This window comes from Carassius carassius, chromosome 14, assembly GCF_963082965.1.
Source record: "Carassius carassius chromosome 14, fCarCar2.1, whole genome shotgun sequence".
Taxonomy (NCBI): Eukaryota; Metazoa; Chordata; class Actinopteri; order Cypriniformes; family Cyprinidae; genus Carassius; species Carassius carassius.
In genome coordinates this window covers 33,719,333-33,747,099 of record NC_081768.1, presented here as the reverse complement: position 1 = coordinate 33,747,099, position 27,767 = coordinate 33,719,333, and the positions used below count along the sequence as shown (strand labels likewise).

The window sequence follows — 27,767 nt, the reverse complement described above, 5'->3', positions numbered from 1 at the left end:
TTGTCAAGAGGAAGATGAGAAACAAGAGACCAAACAATGCAGATGAGCTGAAGATCACTGTCAAAGAAACCTGGGCTTCCAGACCACCTCAGCAGTGCCACAAACTGATCACCTCCATGCCACGCTGAACTGATACTTTCCAGAAGGCCAACAATTCACTAAAAGTTTTTCTTTATTGGTCTCATGAATTATTCTGATTTGTTGAGATAGTGAATTGGTGGGTTTTTGTTAAATGTGAGCCGAAGTCATCACAATTAAAACATCCAAAGACTTAAACTATGTCAGTCTGTGTGCACTGAATTTATTTAATACCACTGGGGTATTAAACTCCACTGGGGTGCGCAGTGCTCTGTAGCGCTGACCGGATGCCACCCAAGGTTACCGACGCTGAATCTCACTTCTCACAGTCCTCTGTGTGCTGTTCGAGGCTAAACCAATGACTTGGTCTCTTGAGGTCTTCCCAGGAGTCTCGGTGTTGTTCGTGTGGGCGCTGGGAAAGGCTGAATGTGCTCCAGCTACAGTAGGTACTTCCTGTGCGGTCTCTCACTGGAGGAGATGATGAAACACTCACTCTTCTTCTACACTTCACTATTCTTAGCACAAATCACTCATCATGACAAGAAAGCTTCTGATGAAACACAGTTCAGTTCACACTTGAAACAGTCATTGGTTAGTGCTCGTGTATGACTGTCTCCTCACAGTTCAATCTGAGAAGGATTCAGTGGCCATTGTAACTCAAACTAAATAAAAATATTACACATTAAATGTTATTCAACCTACATAAATGAAATAAATGGAAATGAGTTATTATATTAAGCGCAAGGTTGGGGGTTCGATTCCCCGGGAGCACATGATAGGTAAAAATTGTTAGCCTGAATGCACTGTAAGTAGCTTTGGATAAAAGCGTCTGCTAAATGCATAAATTTACATTTTAAATTTATATTAAATGTCATTTACCAGTGGTATTTAAGGAAGAAATGCTACAGAAATGTTAAAATCATATCTAATGTAAACACTGCCTTGTCTTCACTAATATGATTCTCTTTAACCAAGTGTAGACGGTGTTTTTCTCTGAACATTAATGAGACGGGTTTATTAGGTCATGCTGCTGTCATGTTAAGACTGAAACACGGTTTACGTTCACTCAAGTCTTCTAGCCGGTATTTACATGTTTATTTACCAAACCAGTCATCTTCTGTGTATTTGGGGAAGCAGCACAGTAAATAGTGTAAAAGAACCAAATCCATACACGGTACACTAATTATGAGTGTGTGTGTGTGTGTGTGTGTGTGTGTGTGTGTCAGACTTCATGCAAGCACTGAATTAAGGCTGACTTGTGAGGCCTTATTGTGCTTTCACAACCCTTCTGGATATCAAGAATGCCTCTCTCCCTATCCTCTGATTCTCTCAGGTTTATTCACTCTCACACTAATACTAACAGAGCGGTGCTGTACTGAAGGAGATGTGTTAGGAGCTCATGTTCAGATATCAGATCTGGACACTGGTGTGTGTGTGTGTGTGTGTGTTTAAACTCCTCCCAGCCATCCTGAGAATGCCACATTCGGTTTCCTCCAGGCTTTTAAGAGCTCTCTTACAGAAAGGTGATACTTCCTCTTGTCCTTAAAGGAAATAATAATATCACTCATTAAAACATGCAGAGACTAGATATTGATTTTGTTAAGGAAAAAGGACTGGAAAAGTGGAAATATAAAAAAAAAAAGGTTTTTGTCATGTTGTGACCATAGAGTCTGGATAGGAGCAAAAATCTGCCTTTAAACTTAAAATAAATGTACTGAGATAATTGTAGATCTGTATGAATAATGTCATACCAACAAATAATGAGACGGCACATTCTAGAAATCACTGTGTGTTGATCTGAACATATCACTGATCAGATCAAGTCCTCTTTATTTATATAGTGCTTTTACCAATACAGATTGTGACAATGCACTTTACAGTATAAAATATGAAACTAGTGTGTCAGTAATGCAGAAGAACTATAGTAAACACTCATTTTTCATCATCCAGCTCAGTTCAGTTTAAATAGTTCTCTTTCTAATCAAGTCGATGGTATCGCTGGATATTAAGTAATAAACCCACTTCAGATGTCTGTGATTTATATTGACATGTCCTGCTCTGGAAGGGCTTGTTTTCCACTCAAGTCATCCTCCGAGCTTTACAATGTGTGAAAGCCTCATCTGCTGTGAATCTGAGCGCTGCGGTGTGTCAGTAACCAGTCACATAAGAACAAGCCGTCCCAGTCTTCCAGATTCACATTAGGCCAGTCTACTGTACCTAACTGACATGAGAACATGAGCCCCCTAACCTGTAATCAGGAAGGTCCTCCAACCACAAGGGCTTGTTTCTTCCCTCCAGAAAGTATGTGGCAGAAGCTTGATAGATAAACATGCACAGGAAGTGTGTGTTTCCCAGAGCGCACACATGCGGCAGATGTGGGACATGTGCTGCTTCTGCTGTGCGTTCATGTGACGTCAGCATCATTCTGATTGTGTACGGCTGCATGATATCGTTTCCTGACCACGTGACTGCTTCTGATCGGCCGTTTGCCAGATGATGCCTGGCAGCCGTGCTCACTTCCTGTTTAGAGCGGCTCTGGATCGTTCCCATGCCAACATCAAACTAGATGTGCAGTTTTTAAAGCGAGATGAAAGGAGCCGCAAAGTAGCCTAATTGAGACCGTGGTGGGATTGTTTTCCCATGATGCATTTGAAGCTCTAAACTGTGCCCATGTTAATTATGGTGTTTACTTTCAGATCAGTCCATCAGCTTCCCTCCCTGAGAAAACAGTGCTGATGAGTCAGGATTCTGTGGAAGCACAGTCACGTCCCGTCAGACCGCTGTTCAAACTCATGGCAGAAGTCATGGTTTTTATCACATTATGTATGTTGTATTTCGATTAAAGTTGAGTTTTAACTTTTTCTTTCTTCAAGCTACCCTGCTGCATAGTTACATTTGTTACACTATTTCATGCATTTCAGCACACTGCTCCAGTTTTCATATCCTCCAAACAAGGTTTTTAGTGTTTGGGCCGGTTCATGGAAGAAGTCAGCTTCAGTGTTCTTCGTCTCTAGTGAGGATTGGTTTGATCTGGTTCAGACGGTTTGGAGACCGCAGCTCTGTGCAATGGCTCTCTGAGTCTCCAACATGAAGCTGCTGTAGATCTCACACTGCACAGACAGAAGCAGGATCCAGTTTAGGAGAGCCAGTCATTGTGTGTGTGTGTGTGTGTGTGTGTGTGCAGTGAATGCATCCAGAGCCTGCACTGTTTTCTGTACTGGGTGTTTTCACACACTGCTAAATGTTGTCAGTGATGACTATCTCTCAGCTGTGTGTGACCACACATCTCAGATCTCACAGATGACAGTGTGATGCACAGTCTGTGTGTGTGTGTGTGTGTGTGTGCAGCATCTACACACTGCTGTTCATGACTCCCGATTTCCAGTCTGTAGTGTAGTTTCCATTTCAGTAAACTGCTGGATATTTAGTGCTGCACAGATGACATCTCATGAGATCTTTAAAGTTTTTAGCCAACATTTACTTTTCACTTTCGTAATTCTTGTTCCTGGTCTTATTGTGAAATGCTTTAGCATGGCATGCTATATATTACAGGAAACGTAGTAGAAAACACAAAACAGGAAACATGCTCGACTAAATCATTTTTGTATCAAAGCTGCATTTCTGTTCCTCAAACTTGTGTTCCTTAAATTCTGTAATAATTGCATCACTGTTGACATGAGTCAATGGAGGGATGGTTTCTGAGCGTCTTTCATGAAACAAATCGTTGCAAAGCAGCTTCAGTTTCTACATTAAATTTAGAAGTAGATTATCAGCAGTGATTATGGCAAAGTGAAGTCTATATGGCAGAACTGTACAATAATAAAAAAATCACACAGATAGTTAATGACATGCATTCAGGCAAACAGTGAACAGCAGTGATTATATGTTGTGATCAAACTTACAGGAAATGTGGTAGTTTTGTTTGTTGTCAGGTGTTCGTTCATCTCAGGTCTTCATAAGGGCTGGATCCAGACTGAAGCTTTACCTAAGGATTCCCATCCTCTGACAGAAACCGAGAAGAATGAGCATAGCTGCTGTTCAAACCAAGCAGACAATTATCATGTGCATTTGAGCAGATATCACTGGAGTTCAAGGTTATGAGATTTGTATGTGAATGTTTGGCTAAAGAGATGATGGAGCCTGGAAGTTGACTGAAATTCTTCATAGATATCGGTGAAAGACTTATCCTGCTTGATCTGTCCGCTGCTTTTGACACGGTTAACCACCAGATCCTCCTATCAACCCTACTGGCAAAGGGCATCTCAGGAACCACACTTCAATGGTTTGAGTCTTACCTATCAGATAGGTCCTTCAAAGTATCTTGGAGAGGTGAGGTGTCCAAGTCACAACATCTAACTACTGGGGTGCCTCAGGGCTCAGTTCTTGGACCACTTCTCTTCTCTTTCACCTTCAACTCAACCTTGCCAAGACAGAACTGCTTGTGATTCCAGCAAACCCATCGTTTCATCACAATTTCACCATCAAGTTAGGCACATAAACCATAACTCCTTCAAAAACAGCCAAAAACCTTGGAGTTATGATTGATGATCAGCTGACTTTCTCAGACCACATTGCTAAAACTGTCCGATCCTGCAGATTTGCTTTATTCAACATCAAGAAGATCAGGCCCTTTCTTTCTGAACATGCTGCACAACTCCTTGTTCAAGCTCTTGTTCTGTCCAGGCTGGACTATTGCAATGCTCTCTCTGCAGATCTTCTAGACAATTCTTAATAAGCAGAAAACAATACACGTCACACCTCTGTTTATCAGTTTACACTGGTTAACAGTAGCTGCTCGCGTAAAATTCAAGACATTGTTTGGCTACAAAACTAGCACTGGCTCTGCACCCCTTTACTTAAATTCATTACTTCAAGTCAAGTCACCTTTATTTATATAGCGCTTTAAACAAAATACATTGCGTCAAAGCAACTGAACAACATCCATTAGGAAAACAGTGTGTCAATAATGCAAAGATGATAGTTAAAGGCAGTTCATCATTGTATTCAGTGATGTCATCTCTGTTCAGTTAAATAGTATCTGTGCATTTATTTGCAATCAAGTCAACGATATCGCTGTAGAGACTTATATGCTGTTCCTGTAGCTCAATTGGTAGAGCATTGCGTTAACAAGCGCAAGGTTGGGGGTTTGATTCCCCGGGAACACATGATAGGTAAAAATTGTTAGCCTGAATGCACTGTAAGTAGCTTTGGATAAAAGCGTCTGCTAAATGCATAAATTTAATTTAAATTTAATTTAATATGCCCGCTAGAAGCTTGCGTTCTGCAAGTGAACGTCCCTTGATTGTGCCATCCCAAAGAAGCACATAATCACTTTCACAGACTTTTAAATTAAATGTTTCCTCCTGGTGGAATGACCTCCCCAACTCCATCTGAGCAGATGAGTCTATATTTGTAAAGCACTGCAGTTTATCTTTGGGTGCGATGGATGAAACTGAAGTGTTAGACGCTGTAGAATCTACATTCGCTATTGTATTTCTAATGTTATCTATTTTATCAGTGAAGAAATTCATAAAGTCATTACTATTTAACGTTGGTGGAATATTTGAATCAGGTGGCGTCTGGTAATTTGTTAATTTAGCCACTGTGCTAAATAAAAACCTTGGATTGTTTTGGTTATTTTCAATGAGTTTGTGGATATGCTCTGCCCTAGCAGTTTTTAGAGCCTGTCTATCCACCTTTTTCCTGATGTAAAAATGGAAACTGCCATTTGTAAATTATATGGGTAAAGCTTCCAGTTTTGCTGCTTGATATTGACAATTGATGTGTCCTATCATATTATTTTAATGTCTGTCAAAGTGGAAACGCTAGCAGCTGATAGGGTTGTTTTTTAGGTATCACCAGATTTATCTGCTGGTATATTGTTTGCTAATTTTCCTTCCCATATCCACTGCTGGAAATAAAAAAAAACAGAAATATGAAACTGATTTGATAAGGCCCTAGAAAATGTTTAGTTTTTGTTACATTTTCAATTTATTGTTTAATGTTATGCAATTAAACGTTTAATGATTTATTATTTAGACATTATTGAAATTTAGTTTACCCATTAAAACTGAAAAAGAAAAAAATATATTTTTTTTAATTAAAAAAATTGCTAAAAGGCCAATTAAAATGGAATTTGGGTGAAAACAAAACTGAACTTAAAAAAATAAATAAATATTAAAACAAAAGGAAAGAAAAATCAAAATAAAATGCTGTTTAGGCTGAAATTCTTTGTTCATTCTGTTATTAGATTCTGCTGTGAATTAGGTCATGTTGTATGCTGTCTATTAGTCATAGAATAGAGTTTCACAGCTTTATAACCAATGATCACTTTAGTTATTAGATCCTCACCTTCAGCAGGTTATTCATCATGGGTTAGAGGTTGTGTGGAGCGGAAAATATTAATAAAGTGCTTCCAAGTCATTAGGTGTGTAATACAGTCCGTCCTGCATCCACCGGCCATCATCCACTCCACTCAGAGTCACATGTGAGTCCCATCAACACTCGCTCGTTTGGTCAAGGACACGAATCCTGAAGAAATGTGCTGGTGTGGAGTGAAGAGAGATCCGTCTGTCAGGATCTTTGGTGCTCCGGTGTTGTGAAGTCTGTGTGTGGATGTGCACGAGCTATAATGAGCGGCTGTTTCTGTGGAGGAGAGACACTTCCTGTTTCTGACCTTTCACAGACACAAGGACAGCTAACTGTGCTGCTGGACATTACAGTTCATTTTCATTTGCATTAGCCACCTGATGTTGGGTCAATCTCCCATCAGACTGCAGCGTTACTGAAATAAACAACTATGTCAAGAGAGACTGTTACTTGAGTGCTTCTTCACTGGATGTTCCTCTATACACCGATGTGTTCATGCGTGTGTGTGTGTGTGTGTGTGTGTGTGGTTGCAGGAGCCGTTCGAGGATGGCTTTGCTAACGGCGAGGACCTGACTCCTGCTGAGGAGGCCGCGGCTAAAGAAGCCTCCGAGTCTAAAGGAGTGGTGAAGTTCGGCTGGATCAAAGGAGTGCTGGTAAGAGGACTTCACCTGAGTCTCAGAGTAGTGCCACACACACTAAATCAGAGATGGGAATGAATATAACGTAATATCTGTCTGCTGTGGGGGATAATTGTTTTATTGGTGTATATCTGCTGCCTGTCCAGACTCTCATTAGAGGCTGTGTGTTAAACTGTCGTGCTCTTGTAAGGTTTAATATGCTAATACTCTCAACAAGCCGTGGCTTTGCTCATGCAGACGTGTGTGAATCCAGTAAAAGCTTTATGGTTCACAGATCAGCTCTGCTTCTCGTCTCTTGGTCAATATTTGGACAGGCCTTCCTTGTCCCTAAAATTGTCCTCATTTTCACCTTCCCAGTCTTTGACACCAAACATTTGACACCAAACAGCTTCTCATAGTGTCGACAAGTGAAAATTCATCTCCATCCAAAGTGTCTTTCAAACCACGGCAGGAATAGTGTTCAGATGAGCTTGAAGGACTGATCCGGGTTCTCCGTCGACAGGCTTTGTGCTGTAATGTCCGTTACCTCAGAAGAAAACTTCTGCTCATGCTTCAGTGAAAAGAAAAGCCAAAAACTGTATCACGGATCAGTAAGCGATTCTTTCACGCTGTTCCAACATGATGTAAACACACAGTGTTCCCAGTGTGAATGAGTGGCTCACTGCTCTGTTATCTCTGGCCGTGTAGAGCTGGTTAACATGGCATGACCCTCCAGAAAGATGATCCAACTAGAACTGTAGTCATGTCACTGAAAGATTGTTCTAGATGCTTTCCAGATGGAATAAAAAACTGTTTCTGGAGCTCTGGGCAGGTTTGTGTGTCCTGTAGATGTGTTGATGTATCAGTGATGAAGTCTTCTGTTGTAACGGACATGACGCACACAAGCCGTCGAGAGAGCTCCGCCCGCAGCTTTCCTTCAAACACAGATGAGTTCCTGTCCAGCGTTCATCGTCCCGGTGAAGGAGGTTTGGGAAACGGCTTTGGTCCTTGATGTTTTTGTCAGCATGAGTCTAAACTGCATCTTCCTCTGTGCAGGTGCGCTGCATGTTAAACATATGGGGCGTGATGCTCTTCATTCGAATGACATGGATCGTGGGCCAGGCTGGAATTGGTAGGTTTGACTTTGGTCGGCCGTGTGAATTAGCACTTCAATTCACAAGCACACTCTTGTGTTTTCCATCCAGCTGCAGTCATTTCTCATGCACATGTTGAGTGTGGCTGTGAGCGGTCAGCGCTCATTTAGCAGCTCCAACACTGGAAAAGTACTGCAAACGGCTAGTGTTTAGTGCTGAACTCGTTTCACCTTTTTATTTCCACAGCGTATTCCTGCATCATTGTTATCATGGCCACTGTAGTGACTACCATCACGGGCTGCTCCACCTCTGCGATCGCCACCAATGGCTTTGTACGAGGAGGTAATACAAAAATACAAATAAAAATGAAATGTGCACTGGCACAGTATGCATTGGATCAAAGACCAGTCTAAAGGTCCCTGTGGTGGAACCGTCACACACACACATTAATGAAACAATGTGGATAAATGCTGATTTTCTATAAACATTAAATTGTTTACTCTACACAAGTGATCCTAAGTGGGTTGACATTTTAAGCTTATCTACGGGCAGATGTAAAACACAACAAACGATAGAATGAAGACTTTTAATTGCCTGTGAGTAGAGTGTTGGGAGATGGTTTTTCTCTCTGTCCATTGAGAGGTTCAGTGGAAGTCAGAAATGGATATCTGTCCCTCTCTGCAGGCCTTCATCTAGATACTGTTTTTGTTTCAGTGTGGAAGTGAATCAATATTTTTCAATGAGCACCTCAGGTGTTAGTTATTAACCCAGTCATGGGAGGGTGTGTGTGTGAGATTGGGTTTCCCTGCTGAAAAAAAAAACAGCATATGCTGGTTAGCTATTTTTTGAAGCATGAAAGCTGGTTTAAACTGGACCTTCCTTAGGACCAGCACGTGACCATCTTAAACCAGCTCAGACCAGCTGCCAGGCTTCAAAACATAGCTAACCAGCATATGCTGTTTTTTTCACCAGGGCTGTTTGAGATCCTCAGTGATATTTAGCGGTCACTCATCGGAACATTATATTCAGTACTCTACATATTTAATTTTTCAGCACTGCATGCTTGTTAGTACTAATGCTTCCTATCCAGGGCTCTAGACTAACTTTCTGCACTGGTTGCACTGGTGCGCAAATTTTCAACCGCATCGCATTTAACACCGCAGTTTTACAAGTTCACTTTTTTAAAATCGCTGTCCATATAGAAAATATTGACTTGTAGCCTAAATGATTATCAATCTGGTCAACAAACAGGTCTTTAGTTGAAGCACAATTTTACACGAAAGGTAACTTACTGAAAAAGTGTTGGTGCTTAAAGTGTTTCACTGAGCTGAAATTTAAACTTAAAACATCTCAAGATAAATGAAATAAAAATGAAATTTAATGAAGAGTTATAAGCCCTTCAAACTGAACATATCATGACTCAATGTCTTATGGACTATCCTCCACTGCAGTCACATGCCCCTCGCATGACCATCTCCTGTAGTTTGGTCTTCTTGATCTTTGGCCTTGGCTAAACCAGCTGGACTCTCTCTAGCAGCACAATCTTCCTCTGCACTGATCCTGATCAGATCTTCACTGTGTCTGAATGAAGGAGGCTCTAGTGTCTGATCTGAACAGATAAACACTGCCTAAACAGCTTATACTACTGTCTCAGCTATTACAATAGCTCAGTTTTGTATGTAATAGCAAAGTGATTATATTTCATTGAGGTTTATTTTTTTTTAATTAAATTAATTTAGAAAACGCTTGGCGCATTTTTTATTTGTTAAATATAAGTTTTAGTTTTTTTTAAGTAACGACCAAGCGGCCAGTGGCAGACGGTGAACCTATGTTTGATAAATTTAGCCTTCTCAAATCATCACGACTTGCCTAAAATAAAATCTATAGATATAAAACCGTTCAAGCATGAACGTTTAACAATGTTAAAACGTTAGTCTCAGATAAATGTGCGCTATATCCAAAAGGTAGCATGGTCTCGTGTTATTTCAACCAGCGCAGCAATTTTTTTTACTAATTGATGGATGTATAAAATATAAAAGTAAAAGTCTAAAACAGGTCGGAGGCCTGTCCCGCGTGAAAACTGGCCCGAAGCCCAGCTCAAAGGGGCTAAGGCTGAAATGCATGGATCTAGTTTTTAGTCTGTTTTTAGTCACACCATTGAAAAATGTAATTGGTCACACTCTAGAGCCCTGCTGTCACTGATGTGTGTAGCCGTTAATCTGAGATTAGGCCTAATACTCCCTGGTATTCCAGTCATCCAAGCACCCCTGATTATTAGGAAAATCTGTAGACCGGGTTGAAATATGGAAAGATGTTTCAGTTTAGTTGGTAGTACTGCTCTGTTATTGGTAACTCGGCCCGCTATAATCTTATCCACGGGGTACCACAGGGTTTTGTGCTGGGCCTGTTCCTCTTCTCACTGTATCACTGGCACATATCATTTTGACACACAATGGATTGGGCTACTGCTGCTACATCAACAAGGCGCACTGCTTTACTTTTTGCTCTTGCCTGCCAATAATCGAATTAGCCTAAATTATTCAACCGTTTATTTAGAAAGCACTCAAAAATACTTTTCTTTTTTTTTTTGTACTCAATTTTTATGGTCTTGTTGGGTAACAATACAAAAGAGGTGTTGTGGCAGTACAGATATACATAGTAATACATTCACCACCCTCCCACCCCTACCGCATGGGATACAACAAAACTATCAGTGTAGCACAGTCAGTGTTATAGAACAGTCCACTTAGTGTCTTTCCAGTAAAATGTCCTGAAAGCACTCAAAAATACTGAAGAACAAACACAAGGGCAGGACTAGGGTTGGTGAATGATTTGAGTTCAGTGTAAAGACTCATTTGTCAGAGTCTTGTGTCAACTAACTGAGGTCAAAGTTGGCAAATGATGAACAACTTTTGTATAAAATACCAAAATAATTTCAGAATATTTTGAAGGTTGTCTTAATGATATAGAAGGATAGCCAATAAATCACTCTTGAATTGTGTTTTCAGAAAGGTGATCGGTGTAATATCTTTTCTTCAGGTGGAGCGTATTACTTAATATCTCGAAGTCTGGGCCCAGAGTTTGGCGGCTCCATTGGTCTGATTTTTGCCTTTGCCAATGCTGTGGCCGTGGCTATGTACGTCGTGGGCTTCGCAGAAACCGTAGTTGAGCTGCTCGATGTAAGAGACACATTTCTGTTTTCTAATGGTTGGTTTGTTTTAATATGAGGGCGTGTAGATGAAATGATCATATGTGTTTGTGTTCACTTAGAGCTCTGGTGCACTCATGTTCGATGTGATTAATGACATCAGGATCGTTGGGACCATTACAGTCATCCTGCTTCTGGGCATCTCAGTGGCTGGGATGGAGTGGGAGGCCAAGGCAAGAGATTACTGCATATTAACTTATCTTTGAACATTAGCCAGTGCTGACCTTGTGAAATCATGATTTTGTTTCACAGGCTCAGATATTCCTCTTGGTCATTTTGATCACTGCCATCTTCAACTACTTCATTGGGGCCTTCATTCCTGTTGAGTCCAAGGAGAAATTTGGCTTCTTCAGCTATGATGGTAAGAACGTGCTCTTAAATTAAACTCATAGAAAGCTATGCTGCATGCACATGATAAACTGCTATGAACTGGTATTTATTTGTAATGTAAAAGGCTGTGTGTCAGTGTTTAGTAAACATGATTTGTGCCGAACAGTGTTACGTGCTGTGAATTACTCACTGGCGAGAGAAGGAAAACATAAAAATTCAAAACTACGAATGCAAGGCTTCTGAGATTTGCTAGTTTTTCATGGTATAATATTAATACATTTTAATTAACAATAGACCTTGATTGCTGCCTGATGTCCAAATTAAATCTTGGACATTGAAGCACAACTTGTTAAGAACAATAGTTGAAGATTGTCCAAGGCCACTGGGCCTTGTTTTTATGTGACTTGAGTTTTGAGTTTAAATGTTAGCAGTTGTTTTCTCTTTATTCATTCCTGTTTTGTATTCTCTATGGTGTGTCTTGTTTTTTCAGTGGGCATATTGGCGGAAAACTTTGGCCCAGACTTTCGAGGGGAGACGTTTTTCTCAGTTTTTTCTATCTTCTTCCCGGCTGCCACTGGCATTTTGGCTGGAGCCAACATCTCAGGAGATCTAGCAGTGAGTGTCGCAGTCATTTCCTCTCCACATATTTATTCTACATCAGAGCTTGTCTGTAATTGTTTGATTTCTCTTTAAGGACCCTCAAATGGCCATCCCTAAAGGAACGCTGTTGGCTATCCTCATAACAGGACTCGTGTACATGGGGGTGGCCATTTCAGCAGGTACACTTGAACAGAATCCCACTGGTTTTGAGCACTACTGGATTATGTTTCTCTGATGTACTGATCGATTTGTTGAAAGGTGCTAGCATCGTGCGGGATGCCACAGGGATCGAGAGTAACATGACTCTCGTTGGTTCAAACTGCACTGGTGCGGCCTGTAAGCTGGGCTACGACTTCACTTCCTGCAGACCTGCAGCCGGAGGTGTGAAGTCTACCTGCGACTTCGGCCTCCACAATGATTTCCAGGTACATCATCATCATTATCACTCTGTTCCCAATCCTAGTGAGCATCCTCAGCCACATTTTAAAGCCTGATGAAAGGCTCTTCCACATGGCAGACAGCATGCAGCGTTCAAGCAGCGCAGTCACGTGATCAGTCTCCAGGCTTTACTTCACATCTGTGTGTGTTTCATTATCTTGACTGTTGGAGTCGTCTTCCCTGTGGCCTCAGTAAACAGTGTTTTAGTCTCAGCACATGCAGATTTGGAGGAAAGCCTGTGATCAGTGTGTGTAGAGATGTGTGACTGAAGGTGTTGTTCTGCAGGTCATGAGTGTGGTGTCCGGCTTCGGGCCCCTCATCACGGCCGGCATCTTCTCTGCCACCCTCTCCTCCGCCCTGGCGTCTCTCGTCAGCGCCCCCAAGGTCTTCCAGGTGGGCGTCTCGTCTGCTGTGTGTGTTTTAATGTGTGGTTTCGCTCCAGTGCTCGAGTCAGCTCAGAGATGTCAGAACAGGTCTTGCTGGTTTGATGAATTCTTCCATTTCCTCAGGCTTTATGCAAAGACAATATCTACCCTGGAATTGCAGTTTTTGGGAAGGGCTACGGCAAGAACAACGAGCCCCTGCGAGGATATTTGCTCACCTTTGGCATTGCCTTGGCCTTCATTGTCATTGGTACGATCTAAACAGATTGATTTCTTTAATTGGTAGAAATAATCAGATGGTTGATGAGGTCCCCTCACTCTGACACTTGCTTGTTTTTAATTTCTCCAGCGGAGCTGAATGTCATCGCCCCGATCATTTCCAATTTCTTCCTGGCCTCCTACGCTCTCATCAACTTCTCAGTGTTTCACGCGTCGCTGGCCAATTCCCCCGGTAAGAGGTTCCTCTGTGTACGGTGGGACGAGCTGGGTCATGTCTGCACAGAGAGATCAGATATCATTAGTGTCAGGATGGTACGCAGCACCCAGCTCACGTGACGGGTTTACACAGAGGTGAAGTGCAGAGCTTCCATGAATGGGTTACAAAAGGGCCTTTGAAACAGACATTTTACTCATTAGACGGTCAGTGAAATCAGGGGCTTAACCTTCAAACATGCTGATCGTCCACCACAGGAAGAGAAACTGAATGTTTCTCCATGTTTATGAGCATGAATTTGAAACCCTTGTTAAATGATAGGGTTATTTCTATAACCCCTGATGAGTGTTAGTGGTCGACCGCTGAAGTTTTTGTGTCCGGCCGATGTGCTGGAGACAGGACACAGCGCTCATTCTCTCTCGTCAGTGTTTGTCATCAGTTTAACAGTTCTGTCTGATACGACTAATAATCAGATACAGCTGTTAAACTAGACAAGCATTCAGCAAATACACATTTGAGGTTTAAACAAATCTTTGAATGTCTATTAAACGTTTAATTTCTCAAAGCTTGCAGACCTAGTGGAGTCCAGCGGTGAGATCTTGTGATCATAAGATCGTGTGTGTTCTGCGTGACGGTCAGTCGGTCAGGAGCAGAGTTCAGCTTCACCAGAGACCTGTGATCCACAAACTCTAAACTCCTGATCTCAAACTGTGCTGCACTTTATTCATCTGAACGCTGTCATATTCATCTCATTTTACCTTACATTACCTTGGCTTCATCTGAAAGAAAAATGATTCCCAATGCACACAAACTGCCCAGATTACTGAGTGCCTTGTTGTATACAATGTTTACTTCCTATTCATTTTCAGGAAATATCTGTTTTAGGCTTGTGATCTGGGTTAGGTGCTTCTACACAATTGTTATTCAGCTGTCATTTCACACTGATTGTAGGAATAAATCATGGGTAGGGGTAGTGTTGATCCAGGATCATGTGTTACTTGGCAAAATCACGGCGACCACGGATCAGAACAGTCATTCATTTTCTAATTGAACATTTAATTTACATGAAATTGTCAAATTGCTACTTCATAGCAATCACATACAACAAACAAAATACAGAATAATTGGAACAGTCATTAATGCACAATAAAGAACAGAGTCACACACATTTCTCCCAGAACATTCTAGCGACCCGGCAGCAGTGATTGGAGCAGTTAGTCGTGTTCATTAAATGTTCAGTTAGTAAATGAATGATTGCTCTGATCTGTCATATAAATATTTATTAGTGGTTAAACGTATCGCAGTTGATCCAAGACGCACACAGACCAGGTCCCACAGCTCGGTGCACATGAGGTCCGCAGATTCATTTCCCAATTTACACGTTTACACAAGAAGAAGCAGCGAAAGAGAAGTCGATTTGTTGCTCACGCTCTGTTTGTGGTGTGCACAGCAGCCGCACACACAGAGCCGAGTTTCAGACAGAGACCGAATACTGAGATGATTTCTCTTTCACGTCAATAATTGTCAGTAAACCCTTCTCTGCATTCTCATTCTCTGTGCTCTTTTTTTTCTTGCTTACCTGAAAAATCATTTAATCCATGACTTAAATATATATATTTGTGTCACAGATTTAATGATTTTTCAGGTAAGCAATTCATATGTATATATATATATATATATATTCAGTATAAACCCCGTCCCCTGCAGCCGGTCCGCAAGTATAACTGGTCCGTGGGGTAAAAAAGGTTGGAGACCCCTTATCTAAAGTAGAAGTATGTTTATTTGACACTATTTGCTTATGAATTCATTTTCAAATGATTTCAAATTTCTTAAATAATAATAAACATAAAAATCTAATAAATAAGAATCTGTCTCTCTCTATATCGGCCTGGCTCTCTAAGAGATATCGGCATTGGCTGTCAGAAAAACTCTATCGGTCGACCACTAGTGATTAGTGTGAGTTTCATTATTTTCTGGCTGTACGTATTGAACAAGCACATGACTGGTTTGCAGCTGTGGGGTTAGGGTGGACTCACACTGGGAGATGTGAACCGTGTCCGGTGTGATCGACTGGGTTCAAGGCATCTGTGCTAGTGTGAGTGCACCCTACAGCTGTTACTCAGTGGAGGTCAGCTGGTTTAGGGTTAATGTGAGGTTAGGATGGTCAAGCTGGATAAATGCAGACACCACCACAATTTGTGTTCAAATGGAGAGAATGCAGTGAAAATATGGGCTTCCCATCTTTCCTAAGCCTCTTATATCTGATTACCCTGATATACTCATAGCTTCTTATTGTTTGAAGAATTTAGAAATACCTTTGCAGTGATTATAATATACACCCAGACCCCGTCCACGCTGCTGAGAGTGAATACTTGAATGTGTTGTGCGCTTTCCTCTCAATAACAAAATAAAGCACAAACAGGACCGCAGTGAGAAAGCAGCAGTTAAGAAAACATCTGATCACTGCGATGTGGCTGTGATATCTGCTATTCAGTAGTCCAGTCACGTCCATGTTATTTATGTAGCACTTCATACAATACATGACTTTACAGTGGTAAATATTAGTAATAGTATTGCTTTCAGTCAGAATAACTTCAGTTCGTCCCGTGTGTCAGTGTTTTTACCAGTGTCTATTCACTTTGAGCTGTTTTAAGCTCCCAAAACTAACCTTGTTTTGCCTGATTTTGTTTGAAATGACAGTTCGTTCTTTGATTTCTCTTAAAGTATATCAGGGCCTTTACAGAGTTTACCAAGCTTTGCAGAGTTTTTGTTTTCCTGTAGAGAGTTTTCATTCTTGTGGCAGTGTTACTCATCTTTTTTGAAAACGAAAGTATTTTAATTTCAGAATGGTATCATGTTATTGACTGTATTTCTTGTTTTGAAGTTATAATTTCATGTATTTCTTTATTCTTTGTGTGAAGAGGTTTGTTTGTCCCTCAATACCAAAGCTCTAGAAGACCAGCAGGTAGATATCTTCACTTCTGACACTTTATTACACAGAGTCTCTGCACACGATTGCATGAACGTAAAGGGTACGTGTAGCTTTGCCACTCTCCAGATATCTCATGTTTAAAGTGCTTCTGTACCCTTTATGTCACGCAGTGTCTAGCATTACAAGGTAACCGTGACTTCACTAAATCCCATAACTCTAGTACGTGTCCTGTGTTCAGGACCTTCCTAGTCCTCTTAACCTCCCGTATGTATCCTAACTGGTGCTAACTTCATTTAATCGATTCTGTTCTCATGCTTTTACAAAACTGATGCGTTTCAGCTGTGTAAACTATCATTGTGATGTGTGTTGTGAAGAACATCGAGAAGCTCTTGAGCCGTTAACAGCCTGGTATGAAGTGTCTTGAGGAGATCAGATCCCGTGTCCCAGTGGATCAGATTCTGGACGCTCTTCACAGAGATGTGTGTCCCTTCCTGCTTCACAAGCATCTGTCCCCGTGTGCCATTCTTTGTGTCCCACACTGTTATGTAACGTGGCAGAATGGCACCGTTAGCACTTTCCTTCCACAAAGAACTATTGTTACCTTTATCCCAACTGTTTAGTTGTTCCATTCCAATACATTGGAATTAGGGTATTTTGACCTTTTACTGTGTTACCAAATCCTAACCCATAGTACTGCAGATCCCTTGGCTCTGCCTGGAGTTCTCTAAATGTTTTTTTCATGTTTGTGGGTCAGGATGGAGGCCAGGCTTCAAGTACTACAACATGTGGGTGTCTCTGGCCGGGGCCATCCTGTGTTGTGTGGTCATGTTCATCATCAACTGGTGGGCGGCCCTCCTGACCAACGTCATCGTCCTGTCCCTCTACATCTACGTCAGCTACAAGAAACCAGGTGGAGTGGACTGGACAATGAGATGTGTGAAGTCAGTTGTCTGTTCAGCACAGTACTAATGATGGGATTTTTCTGGTAATGGTTGTGGTCCTACAGATGTGAACTGGGGTTCGTCCACTCAAGCGCTGACGTATCATCAGGCCCTGACACACAGTTTACAGCTTTGCGGAGTAGCCGACCACATCAAAACCTACAGGTAATACGGCCTCTGTCTGTGTGTGTGTGTGTGTGTGTGTGTGTGTGGTGTTTCACAGCTGTTTTTTTTTTTGTTTTTTTTTGTGAGGGTTGTTCTGATTTGTGTGTGGAGCTCATTCATGTTCACTCTTAACAGCTGGAGTACACTCCACCACTTTTATATTCACACACCTTATAGCTCAGAGATTAATGACAAATAAGATGATCTTCTAAATTCCACACCTACCGATATGTTTGATTTTTTTGGACTGACTCTGAAGCCCAATCGCACACCTGAAGTCTGTACTCATCACACACTGTGATTTTTCTGTGAAATCTGTAATCTTCCACAGGCGTGGATCATAACTCACTAATGATTAATAATTACAAAGTTAAAATAAATAGTAATTTAACTAAATAAAAATTATTCAGATTTTTTGGTCAAAGTGCAGTTAAAAGCACTAATATTATGAAAATATTATTAAAGTTTGAAATAACTGATATGTTACACTATATAAAGTTTGTGTGGTACTTTTTTTTTTTTCAATGAATAGAAAGTTCAAAGGATTGGATTTATACAAGACAATCTTGATCTTATACAATTCTTATACAAGAATATTTATCTTACTATAACTCACTGTTTAAATTGCTATAATGTAACTTAATTCTAACCATGTTTCTCATATTTAGGTCAAATAATAGTCATTCATTTTAATCATAAGTCAACTAATCAAACGTTTAATAATAAACCATTTAAATCATTATATGAATTGCCTACAAAGCCTCCGATCGTGGTTGTATCGCTCTATTAGTTTTATTGGATCTTAGTGCTGCGTTTGACACAATTGACCACAACATTCTTTTGCATGGACTTGAACACTTTGTTGGCATCAGTGGAAGTGCATTAGCATGGTTTAAATCGTACTTATATGACCGCCATCAGTTTCCTAGCAGTGAATGAAGATGTATCCTATCGATCACAAGTGCAGTATGGAGTACCTCAAGGCTCAGTACTAGGGCCGCTACTCTTCACGCTTTATATGTTACCCTTGGGAGATATCATCAGGAAACATGGTGTTAGCTTTCACTGTTATGCTGATGATACTCAGCCTTATATTTCTTCGCAGCCCGGTGAAACACACCAATTTGAAAAACTAATGGAATGCATAGTCGATATAAAAAACTGGATGACGAGTAATTTCTTACTGCTAAATTCCGATAAAAAAGAGGTGTTAATTATAGGACCTAAAAACTCTGCATGTAATAATCTAGAACATTGTCTAAGACTTGATGGTTGCTCTGTCAATTCTTCGTCATCAGTTAGGAACCTAGGTGTGCTACTTGATCGCAATCTTTCCTTAGAAAGCAACGTTTCTAGCATTTGTAAAACTGCATTTTTCCATCTCAAAAATATATCTAAATTACGGCCTATGCTCTCAATGTCAAATGCAGAAATGTTAATCCATGCATTTATGACCTCAAGGTTAGATTATTGTAATGCTTTATTGGGTGGTTGTTCTGCACGCTTAGTAAACAAACTACAGCTAGTCCAAAATGCAGCAGCAAGAGTTCTTACTAGAACCAGAAGTAGGGCTGTGCGATACGGGGAAAATATGTAATTGTGATTTTTTGAAAGATATTGCGAATCGATTTGCGATTTTAAATTCAAAGTAAATTTTTCAAAATTGTTCAAATTGGAAGTCAAGCTTCAGCTCAATATTGTCAATAATGTGCAGCACAGTTTAAGTATCATTACCCTGCTGAAAAAATAATAATAATAATTCTGACAGTTTCCATGAAACCATTTCAAAATTCCTTTTTGTTTTTGGCATTATTCCAATAGGAATTACTGTTCCTATCGGCTTTCTATTACTGTTGTTCTATCCAATTCAATTCCCATTATAACCCTGAAATCCTTTCAATTATCAATTGTGTTTTGGGAGGGGTTAAATATCGCATTCATTATCGAAGGTGATTCATCTGGGATAATGAACGGGATATTGCGTAGCTGGTAAGTGATCTATGGCTCTGTCTATTAAATGCCGCTCCAATTATAAGCAGGTGATGGCGATTTAGCGCTAATCACGGAACCAGATTTACTGACTAGATTAGAGCCCGACCGATATGGATTTTGGGGGCCGATGCCGATATTAACTCAAAAAGAGCTTAAGATTTATAAGCCGATATTTTGATTTTAAAAATAATCTGGATATTAGACCCATTTCCTATAAACTGCACTTACACAACATTCAATAGCAAAATATCTGCCTGTTCTATGTATGTGGGCTGTATAAACCATTTTCCAGAATGGACTATGTTAAAAAAAAGCCTTAGATTACAGTCTCAATGAATAAACAATTGCACATCAAAAGTATATATTTTTTAATGATCAAAAAACAGTCTGGTTTTAAACATTTAACACTTTTACTTTCTTCCAGTTGAAGCTGGTTTTAACAGTCTGTGTGTGTATTGTAAATAAATTATAATACTAAAGTTAAAGTATTTGCAGAAGTAGTCCCACACTTTGCTGCTACAGCATTCACCTTTTTCAGCCATCTGTAGGCAGAAAGAGAGACAGAGAAAGAATAAGCATGTGTATTAATAATATCACCATGTATCATTACTCATGTCATCATTAGAATTATAATAATAATAAACTGGGATCTCCTACATAGGCAAAAATGAGAAATATATATATATTTTTTTTATTTGTCAAGCTATAGGTATTACCTACTTATATTTAACAATATTATTTCAACATTTTCCTGTTATGTCTGTAAAGCTGCTTTGAAACAATATGTAAAAAATAAAAAAAAAAGCGCTTGTTCAGCTCACATTTATTTACATGTCCCCTCTGGTTTAATCATTTCTGACGCACCTACTGTAGTTACTGTAACTACACTATATTTGCTCTCACAGAACATCGTCTTGCCTACTATTACCGGAAGATTACGGAATCAATTCGAAGTTGAATGGTTAACGTTAGTGTCATGAACACACCGCTGTCAATTTTGAGAAGAACCACCTTCAAACAAGTTAATAGCAAGCATTTAAGGGGCCTGCTAAAAAGGATGCTATTAGCGTTAGAGTAACGTAACCAGCCTGAATTCACCAAATTGTTCTCTGGACCTGAGGGTAGCCTCTTCTTCCTTGCTTCTCTCTTAATTCTCATCAGCAGGACTAGCGCTATCGCTCGCTTCTTACAACGGGACAGATACATGTTTGCTGCTGACCGAAAGGAGGAGGAACAGACTATGAAAGAGCTCCCGCTAAACGTTTTTAAAACTCCGCCTATGCCATAGCGCAGCGCAAATCGCGTTGTATCTGAAGGGCAACGCTGAACCCAGCGGCAAGCGCCGTGCATACCGCGTACTGTGTGAAAGGCCCAATTACGCGGTCATTATGTGGGAAACACACCGCAATAGAATAAGAATAAGTTAAACGCTAACGTTATAGTTTGACCTCCTATTAACGTTCGCGCTCTTCCACTGATAAACATGGTATTAGCTTTGTGGCTAATCTAATATAGCAATGCATTAGCGGCTGTAAGTGATGTTACAGAATATTTAGAAGTGATAATGTTAGGACCGTTAGCTAGAACTACCACACAGTTTTTATATACAGGGTATGAACTAAATCTACAATCATTTCACATGACGAACGACAGACTCACCGTCAAAACAGTTGATCGCTTTCTTCTGTAGTGGACTTCTGGCGCTGTTGTTAACTCTGGAGCTGCAGAGCTCCCTCTGGTGGGCACACTGTGCAACACTCATAACATGAGTGAAGCATGAGACTCTGTTTCTCATGTTTCATCGGCCGTTATAAATGCCGATGCCGATTTAAATGCAATTAGCTTATATCGGCCGATAATATCGGCCGGCCGCTATATTGGTCGGGCTCTAGACTAGATACGCATGATCATAAACGATATGATCATGCGTATCTAGTCAGTAAATCTGGTTCCGTGATTAGCGCTAGATATATCGCCCAGCTCTAATGTGTGTGTGTCTAGGAGAAAGAACAAGCACTTAATTTGTTCTTCTGAAAGTAGATGCATTTAGGAATCTCTTACAACAGAACAGCAACGCATTTTATGGACGACCGTTTCGTGAACCTAGGAGAGGAAGATTTCTGGTTCTGACAGCACCTTCCCATCAAAAGCTTTACCCTCTGCATAATCCTGTTTTATTCTTAACATATTTGCTTTGAAGCTCTCTAATCGGAGCTTGTGTCCCTCTCTCGACTGAACCGGTGACCCTAGAGGTCCTGAGAATGTGATGCGTGGCACATGTGTGCTGCTTGACTCAGATGTGGTGGATCCCACAGTGTTCTGATGGTGTCTGGTCTCCTCTAGGCCACAGTGTCTGGTGATGACCGGAGCTCCAAGCTCACGTCCAGCTCTTCTGCATCTGGTCCATGCCTTCACCAAGAACGTGGGTCTGATGGTGTGCGGCCACGTGCGCATCGTGAGTACCTGAACAATCCTGCGTGTGTGTGTGTGTGTTCTTGGAATAATAACACTCTGTGAGGACAGAGATTATAGTTACACAAGTACACAGCCTCCATTGGCTCTTTCAAGCATGAGCTGATCTCTCCACATGTGTGTTCGTTCCCAGAGTTCCCGGCGGCCCAACTTCAAAGAGCTGAACAGTGATATGATGCGCTACCAAAGGTGGCTCCTCCACAACAGCTCCAAGGCGTTTTACACTCCTGTGGTGGCCGAAGACCTTCGCCAAGGAACCCAGTACCTGCTGCAGGTGTGTGTGTGTGTGTGCGCCTCAGGAAACCTGCTTTTTCTGCATTATTGGACATGCTAACTGTTGCTGTAATTCAGAAAAGCTAAATAAAGTCAGTAAACTGAGGTTAGGGTTCACCAGGAGCTCAGTATGAAAGCCTATAGAAATAACTGTGTGTGTGTGTGTGTGTGTGTGTGTGTGTGACAGGCTGCTGGTCTGGGCAGACTGAGGCCCAACACGCTGGTGCTCGGCTTCAAGAACGACTGGCACACTGGAGATATAAAGGACGTTGAGACCTACATAAACCTGATGCAGTGGGTGTCACCTTCTGTCTGAATCAATCCAGTATTAATACTAATCATACTGAATCAGTGTGGTAGCAGCTTCTGTTACACTTATACAGTGATAGTGAAGCTATTCATCTACGTAACATGAGTCTCCAGATGAGAAAAGCTCATCAGAGTTGTAGTTTTAGCTACAGAAGAGAGAATGGATGGCAAACACTGTCAGAAAGACATCAGTTCTGTCAGAGATGTGTGTACATGATCTGTTGTGGACCACTCCAGGACAAGCTTAAATGTTCCAAATTAGTTTTCTGGCATTTATTTTAATTGATAATGATTTTCTTTGATGCACATTTCATTGATGTGCAGGTGATGTATTCGTAGTACAGCTGAAGAACGTCTGCTAGATGTTTATGTAGCTTTGAAGTAAATGGTGTGGGTCTTCATCCTGTCAGACATTAACACGTGTGTGTGTGTGTGTGTGTGTGTGTGTAGTGATGCGTTTGATTTTCAGTACGGTGTGGTCATTCTCAGACTGCGAGAGGGACTGGATATTTCTCACCTTCAAGGCCAAGGTACAGTGCTGCACATGTTACTGCTACACTCAGCGGTCTCTTTTAGAGAGTTAACATACTTTGGCAAACACTGTTGATTTATTGTGAAGAAGTCGAACACTGACTGCTTTACATGCCCTCTCATAGGAACACAGTATTTTAAAGGTAAGGTAGGTGATTTCAGAAAGGCTAGCTAGCGATAGCAAGCCCCCTCTGTGAGTGATGTCCAGACCACACACACGATCAGAGACCACTGCAGCTCATGAATCATCACTGTATAAGCCTTCCATTCTCACTGAAACACACTGATGAGACAGACAGGCAGGACAGCCAATCGTAATGTTCGGACCGAGGGATATGATTGGACGAACTCACCTTCCACAGACAATAGAAACACATATAAATACATGTAGAGCATTTCAGTTAGTGACTGATGTGGGGCTGTGAACATGTTTCTGACCCCATCACCTACCCTGCTTCACCTGTTTAAAGGTAAGGCTTTACCGGGTGAAATTGTCCATGTAGTGAGCTCGTTTCCTGTTGGTCATTAACTGGACTTCCTGTTCACACTAAACTTCCCCTGTGTTCCTGCAGATGATTCTTCAGCTGTGAAGGATGTGGTTATTTCGATGGACATGAGCAAAGACTCGGACGGAGACTCGTCCAAACCCTCCTCCAAGGCCACCAGTGTCCAGAACAGCCCAGCGCTCCAGAAAGGTGAAGAAGTTAGGTCACCACAGAGTTACTTGTGTCTTTTAAGTATTCAGTTGTTGTAGAAATTGCTGAAAACGAGAAGGCAGATGAGTTTATTTGTCTGGAGTCATGCGGTGACCCTCTGGTCCAGGGTGTGTTTTGGGGCCAGCTGTGAGGGGTCCAGGCTGGGGACGTCTGTCTGTGATAAATCACTCGGGGGTCTGCACTCGCTGAAGCCCGAGAAAACAACCAGAATAATAACAAACATCGGCAGGGGTCAGTCATGTGAGCAAACTGGAGGAAACGAGCAGAGCTGCCAAACCTGAAAGGTTTCTAGTGAATTCTCTCTCAGAACACAATGTGTTGAAACTTTGCTTGGGTCTGCATCTGAAGAGTTCATTCCCAAACTCCTCTTCTCCAGTTTCTCATCATGACATACACAACTGAGCTGAGCTTTTGAATCTTCTAGAACAACTTTGACAACATATGATTTCTCAATGCTTGCTTGATTTAGTGCAAACAGGACACAGTTTAAAATGACAGGAAAATATCCAAGTTGGAATGGAAAACCTGCGACTGATACACAGTCATGGATCGAAGATGAAACAGACTCCTCACAGTGATTACGCTCAGCAACTTTTAAATGCTTTAAAAAGATCTCAAAAGTCCAGATTGGAGTCTCTAACAGCAGTAGACCATTATTAACTAGGATATAAATGTTGTGTAAAACAAAGAACCGAAGCGCTCAGTCTGTCACCATCATACACACATGACGTATCAGACATACAGCACTGCTTCTTCACAGGGATTGATTTGATTGTGCTGGTTTTTCTATGGGAACATGGGCTGTTCATGGGCTGTTGAACTCCCATCTTCCTGCTTTCCTCTTCCACTGCCCACGTCTCATCTTTGTGAACACAAGCACGTTCTGCGTGAACATCACACGCAGCTGGATCATTCCTTTCCCTGTTAACAGTGTCTAATTCTGACGTTTGGGAATATTTCTATTCAAACGTGCACCCTGCAGCATCTGTGGGGGTCAGGCATGGACTGAGGTGCTCAGAGGAACAGATCTATCTGCTCTCTGTTGGTATCAGGGCAGACTCTAGGTGTGTTTACATGCACACTTTTTTCTTCCGTCGGAATGAATTGATTCTGACTGACGAATCTGAATGTAGTGTTTACTTGAGAGATATGTGCGTTTATATGTCACAAGCTTCTGATCGGAGTTACTCTTTTGACATGCGCACACTGCATGAATACAGTTCCCCTCTTCTGTCACAGACTGTTTTAAAAGCACATGTGATATTTATCTACTTCTGGTCCTAATGGAGATGAGCAGCACATGAACTGTTGTGCATGAACCAGTCGTCTGTTGATGAGTCTTAAACAAGGACATTACACTATTTCTACATCTCTGCGAATGCACAGTATTTTCCAGTTTCAGTTTTCAATCCGATCAAGTGTTTGCATGTCCTCTCGCTCAGATTACAAAAGGAATAAACCACCCCTTACAATCTGATCAAACTTTGAGTCGGATCTGGCCAATTCAATCCGATTGACGTGTTTACATGTAACATTTTTATTCTGATTGTGCTTTTATTCCTATTAGGATCAGATTACAGCTACTGCAGCTAAAGAAGCTGACTGTGATCAAAACAAGTCCATTATGTCTGAAGCTATTTTGCTGAACTGTGATATGTTCACACTTTGAGCCTCTCTTTTATTGGTTTGATTAGCCCAGGGGAGGCGCTCCGCTCCTTCTGTACTGTGTTCAGTGAATCAGGAGCACACTCCCTGATCTCATCACTATCACACCCTGAGCACACGTGTGTTACTCTTCTGGTCACAGAGCTGGATCCTAATTTCACATCGGCCGAAGCACAAATTTACATTTTAATCCAATAACGGCTGATTTCAATAACGTTTTCTATAATATTGTGCCTTTCATATGGTGATTATTTGAGTGTATGACTTAGAAATAATTATAATTCATATAATATAAATTTAATAAATCATTAGGAGCAAAGGCAAGCAATTCTGTCTCTAAATTTCTCTCAGTGTAAACTGGCTTTAGTGTGTCCGATATATTTATATATGACTCTTTGCTCACAGCTGATTGGTCTAACTCAGGGGTTACCATGGTGACGAAACCCACTCGGAATGCGCGTGTGTTTGTTCTGTGTGTTTGTGTGTGTGTGTGTTTGTTCTGTGTGTGTTTGTGTGTGTGTGTGTGTGTGTGTGTGTGTGTGTGTCTGTGTGTGTTTGTTCTGTGTGTTTGTGTGTGTGTGTGTGTGTGTGTGTGTCTGTGAGTGTGAGTGTGTGTGTGTGTGTCTCTGTGTTTGTGTGTGTGTCTGTGAGTGTGAGTGTGTGTGTGTGTGTGTCTCTGTGTTTGTGTGTGTGTCTCTGTGAGTGTGTGTTCTGTGTGTGTGTGTGTGTGTGTGTCTGTGAGTGTGAGTGTGTGTGTGTGTGTCTCTGTGTTTGTGTGTGTGTCTGTGAGTGTGAGTGTGTGTGTGTGTGTCTCTGTGTTTGTGTGTGTGTCTGTGAGTGTGAGTGTGTGTGCGCTCACCTGCAGCAGAACAAGCCTCTCTTTGTGTTTGACTGACACATGTTTCTCAGAGCAGCATTAGCAGACTGTAACCCTCCTCTGTTTTCTCCACACATGATCCAGATGAGGAAGAGGATGGTAAAGCCCACACTCGGCCGCTGTTGAAGAAAGGCAGGACACTTCTCTGATTCTCTTTCTCTGCTTACTCTGTCTCTGACCTGCGCTGCTTTCATGAGTGTTTCTGCTGTTTGACCTCTGACCTTCATCTCTACATGTGCTGTCCTGTGTTTCAGCTCCAATGATGTCACTTCCTGTCTGTGATCTAATGCTCGGTGTCTTCCTACAGGACTGCTGAAGACTTTCTTCCGTCTCTTTCCTTTCTTCTGTTTGTCCGATCATTAGCTGCATGTCAGTGGTCTCTCGAGCTGCAGTCTGAGCGTGTGTGTGTGTGTGTGTGTGTTTCAGATGACCGCAGCCCCACTCTTCCTCTGGATGTGGCCGATCAGCGGCTGCTGGACGCCAGTCAGCAGTTCCAGCAGAAGCAGGGGAAGGGCACCATCGACGTCTGGTGGCTTTTTGATGACGGAGGTGAGCGAAGAACACGTCACAGATCTCAACTCTGGATACGGTTTTGTTATTTTGGAAACTATTCGTTCTGTTCTCTGAAATGTGATACAAAAACAAATGTAGCAAGGGCACAGTGTGCAGCATGGTAAGTGTAAGTGTACTCCCACATTAGGATGTGTGTATGAACTTAACCTGGCTAATGTTAGGAGCCGTCCAGTGAGGTCAGAGGAAAGCTCTTATGTGTGTCATCTATATCACAAGCTCTCGTTTTAAAACCGAGGGCACACGTGGGATATTTCTCGTTAAAGACACAACCATTTATTATTCTATTTTTTGTTCATGTTATTTTAAACACGGTTCTCATCAGCAGGGTATGTTTCCCCCAGCTGGTGTGTGAACTGTGTCTGAACAGTGTGTTAGTCATCGAGCTCTGTGAGGTGCTCACGGCACACACGCACTTACGCGCGCACGCACACACACACACACACACACACACACACACACACACACACACACGCACTTACACGCGCGCACGCGCACGCACACGCACACACACACACACACCCGTGTCCTGAAGGTGAGCAGAGCCAGAGTAAATCTGAGCGTAGCTGCTTTAATGCTGTTAGTGCTCACACAGACGAGCGGTGAAGTGGCTCAGAGCATTTCATTCACACACTCAAATCAGAGCTTGTGTCACAGCTGTCAGTGTTTCTTTCAGGAACTGACACAATAATAGATGACAGTATAAATCTGATATGTCTGGTAGAGTGTGTGTAGTTGTAGTCTGATTGTTGTTTGTAATGTGTGTGTATCAGG

The 27,767-nt window shown here is 41.5% G+C and overlaps 1 protein-coding gene across 1 annotated transcript in view; it reads left to right on the top strand.

Annotated features, from left to right (window-relative positions):
* Positions 1-27,767, top strand: part of LOC132157533 (solute carrier family 12 member 2-like) — a 38,983-nt gene that overhangs the window by 5,870 nt on the left and 5,346 nt on the right. The window contains exons 2-23 of the mRNA XM_059566904.1: positions 6,981-7,100; positions 8,121-8,196; positions 8,405-8,500; positions 11,198-11,337; positions 11,429-11,539; positions 11,619-11,727; positions 12,187-12,311; positions 12,391-12,475; positions 12,555-12,721; positions 13,020-13,127; positions 13,244-13,367; positions 13,467-13,568; positions 17,237-17,392; positions 17,489-17,588; positions 21,924-22,035; positions 22,186-22,326; positions 22,513-22,619; positions 23,085-23,164; positions 23,738-23,860; positions 26,508-26,555; positions 26,850-26,972; position 27,767. The exon at position 27,767 is cut by the window's right edge and continues 111 nt beyond it. Coding sequence (XP_059422887.1) covers positions 6,981-7,100; positions 8,121-8,196; positions 8,405-8,500; positions 11,198-11,337; positions 11,429-11,539; positions 11,619-11,727; positions 12,187-12,311; positions 12,391-12,475; positions 12,555-12,721; positions 13,020-13,127; positions 13,244-13,367; positions 13,467-13,568; positions 17,237-17,392; positions 17,489-17,588; positions 21,924-22,035; positions 22,186-22,326; positions 22,513-22,619; positions 23,085-23,164; positions 23,738-23,860; positions 26,508-26,555; positions 26,850-26,972; position 27,767 — 2,354 coding nt within the window. The remainder of the gene's footprint in view (positions 1-6,980; positions 7,101-8,120; positions 8,197-8,404; positions 8,501-11,197; positions 11,338-11,428; positions 11,540-11,618; positions 11,728-12,186; positions 12,312-12,390; positions 12,476-12,554; positions 12,722-13,019; positions 13,128-13,243; positions 13,368-13,466; positions 13,569-17,236; positions 17,393-17,488; positions 17,589-21,923; positions 22,036-22,185; positions 22,327-22,512; positions 22,620-23,084; positions 23,165-23,737; positions 23,861-26,507; positions 26,556-26,849; positions 26,973-27,766) is intronic.